The 1,229-nt window shown below is 48.4% G+C and overlaps 1 protein-coding gene across 1 annotated transcript in view; it reads right to left on the bottom strand.

The window, feature by feature from the left end:
* LOC119596621 overlaps nucleotides 1-989 on the bottom strand; it is a 1,970-nt gene extending 981 nt beyond the window's left edge. The window contains exons 1-3 of the mRNA XM_037945955.1: nucleotides 901-989; nucleotides 708-782; nucleotides 1-587 (exon numbers count right to left, since the gene is read on the bottom strand). The exon at nucleotides 1-587 is cut by the window's left edge and continues 981 nt beyond it. Coding sequence (XP_037801883.1) covers nucleotides 318-587; nucleotides 708-782; nucleotides 901-987 — 432 coding nt within the window. The 5' untranslated portion in view covers nucleotides 988-989 and the 3' untranslated portion in view covers nucleotides 1-317. The remainder of the gene's footprint in view (nucleotides 588-707; nucleotides 783-900) is intronic.
* Between the last annotated feature and the right edge of the window lie 240 nt (nucleotides 990-1,229).

Below are 1,229 nucleotides of genomic sequence, written 5' to 3'. Positions count from 1 at the left end.
ACTCCATGTTACACTCTATAATGGGGTATAATTATCACCGTCACCCTATCGCCTGACAAGGTAATTGCTGCATCTGGCTCGTTAAATTATCTTTACTAGCATCCCGAGAGCTAGTAACTGAGGGCACACGAGGTTCTAGAGGATACCGACTGACCCTGCATGACCCCACGTCCTTCCAAAGGCTGTCCCCAAGACATCAAGGAAGAAAATTGCATCTACAGCATTTAAATTCCCAGATAGAGAATTAGGGGGGAAGCGAGCGTGTAACAGGGGACCCCCACGAGCTGTGAGGGCCCCTAGTACAAGCAAGGACAACGTTATATTTTATTAATCTCGGGTTCAATTTCGTACGAAACCTCCGCTATGTAGCCAAGTTTGTTGTCGTAGTAATAAGTGACGGTCTGGATGCGTCGGTCGGGAAGCTGCACGACGTACGACCCTCTAGAAGGCTCATTTATCCGCTCAGCGGAGGATTCTTCGCGTGGTTCCTCTTGGTTGACGTCACCCGAAACAAGGTCGTACCGAACCGACCAGTCGTAGTCGAACCTCTCGTACGGGTTCACGTCGAAATAGTCTTCTAGCGATTCCTGTAAATGGATGAAGAAATTATTCAATCATTCACCGTTGTGTATAGTGCATTGTGTCGTTTTCTAGAAAGATATACGACCTACAGACACATGTGTTGCACTGCGCGACGTCGTACCGACCTGCGAGATGTCGTAGTTATCACGATATGGCTCCACGTAGATCAGACTTCCCGCCAAGCACAGCAGTATGACCAGCTGTCCGTGTAAATCGTATTTAACACACACTGTATTAATTGCCCCTTTGCCACTATGTCACCGGAATTATGGACACGTACTAGCACATATGAAACAGGAGTAATTGATACCTACTTACTGTTCTATTCATGGTCGAGCCGAGGAAAGTGACTTGCGGCCCGCGACTTCTGCTTTTATACGTGGCCAACGCCGATCCGAGACTCATTGTACAACAGGTTTTCTGGTCGGCAAAAATAGCTGCAGGTTCATGTCATGGCATGAAGTCCAGACGAGAGCGTGCTGGATGTGTTCTTTTGGGCATTACCACCTGCGGAACAAATCTCATGTTTAAAGTTTACGGCCTTTTGTTCCTCGGATTCCCCGGGAGGAAAAGCACGCGGGCATTGTCATCGACCCTTTCCGTAGCCAGATATGCGTGTGGGTATTGTGCTTCGCCCGTGGTAATGC

Source organism: Penaeus monodon, chromosome 38, assembly GCF_015228065.2.
Source record: "Penaeus monodon isolate SGIC_2016 chromosome 38, NSTDA_Pmon_1, whole genome shotgun sequence".
In the NCBI taxonomy this organism is placed as follows: Eukaryota; Metazoa; Arthropoda; class Malacostraca; order Decapoda; family Penaeidae; genus Penaeus; species Penaeus monodon.
Note: the sequence above shows the minus strand (reverse complement) of the source record. Positions and strands in the feature narration are given on the sequence as shown.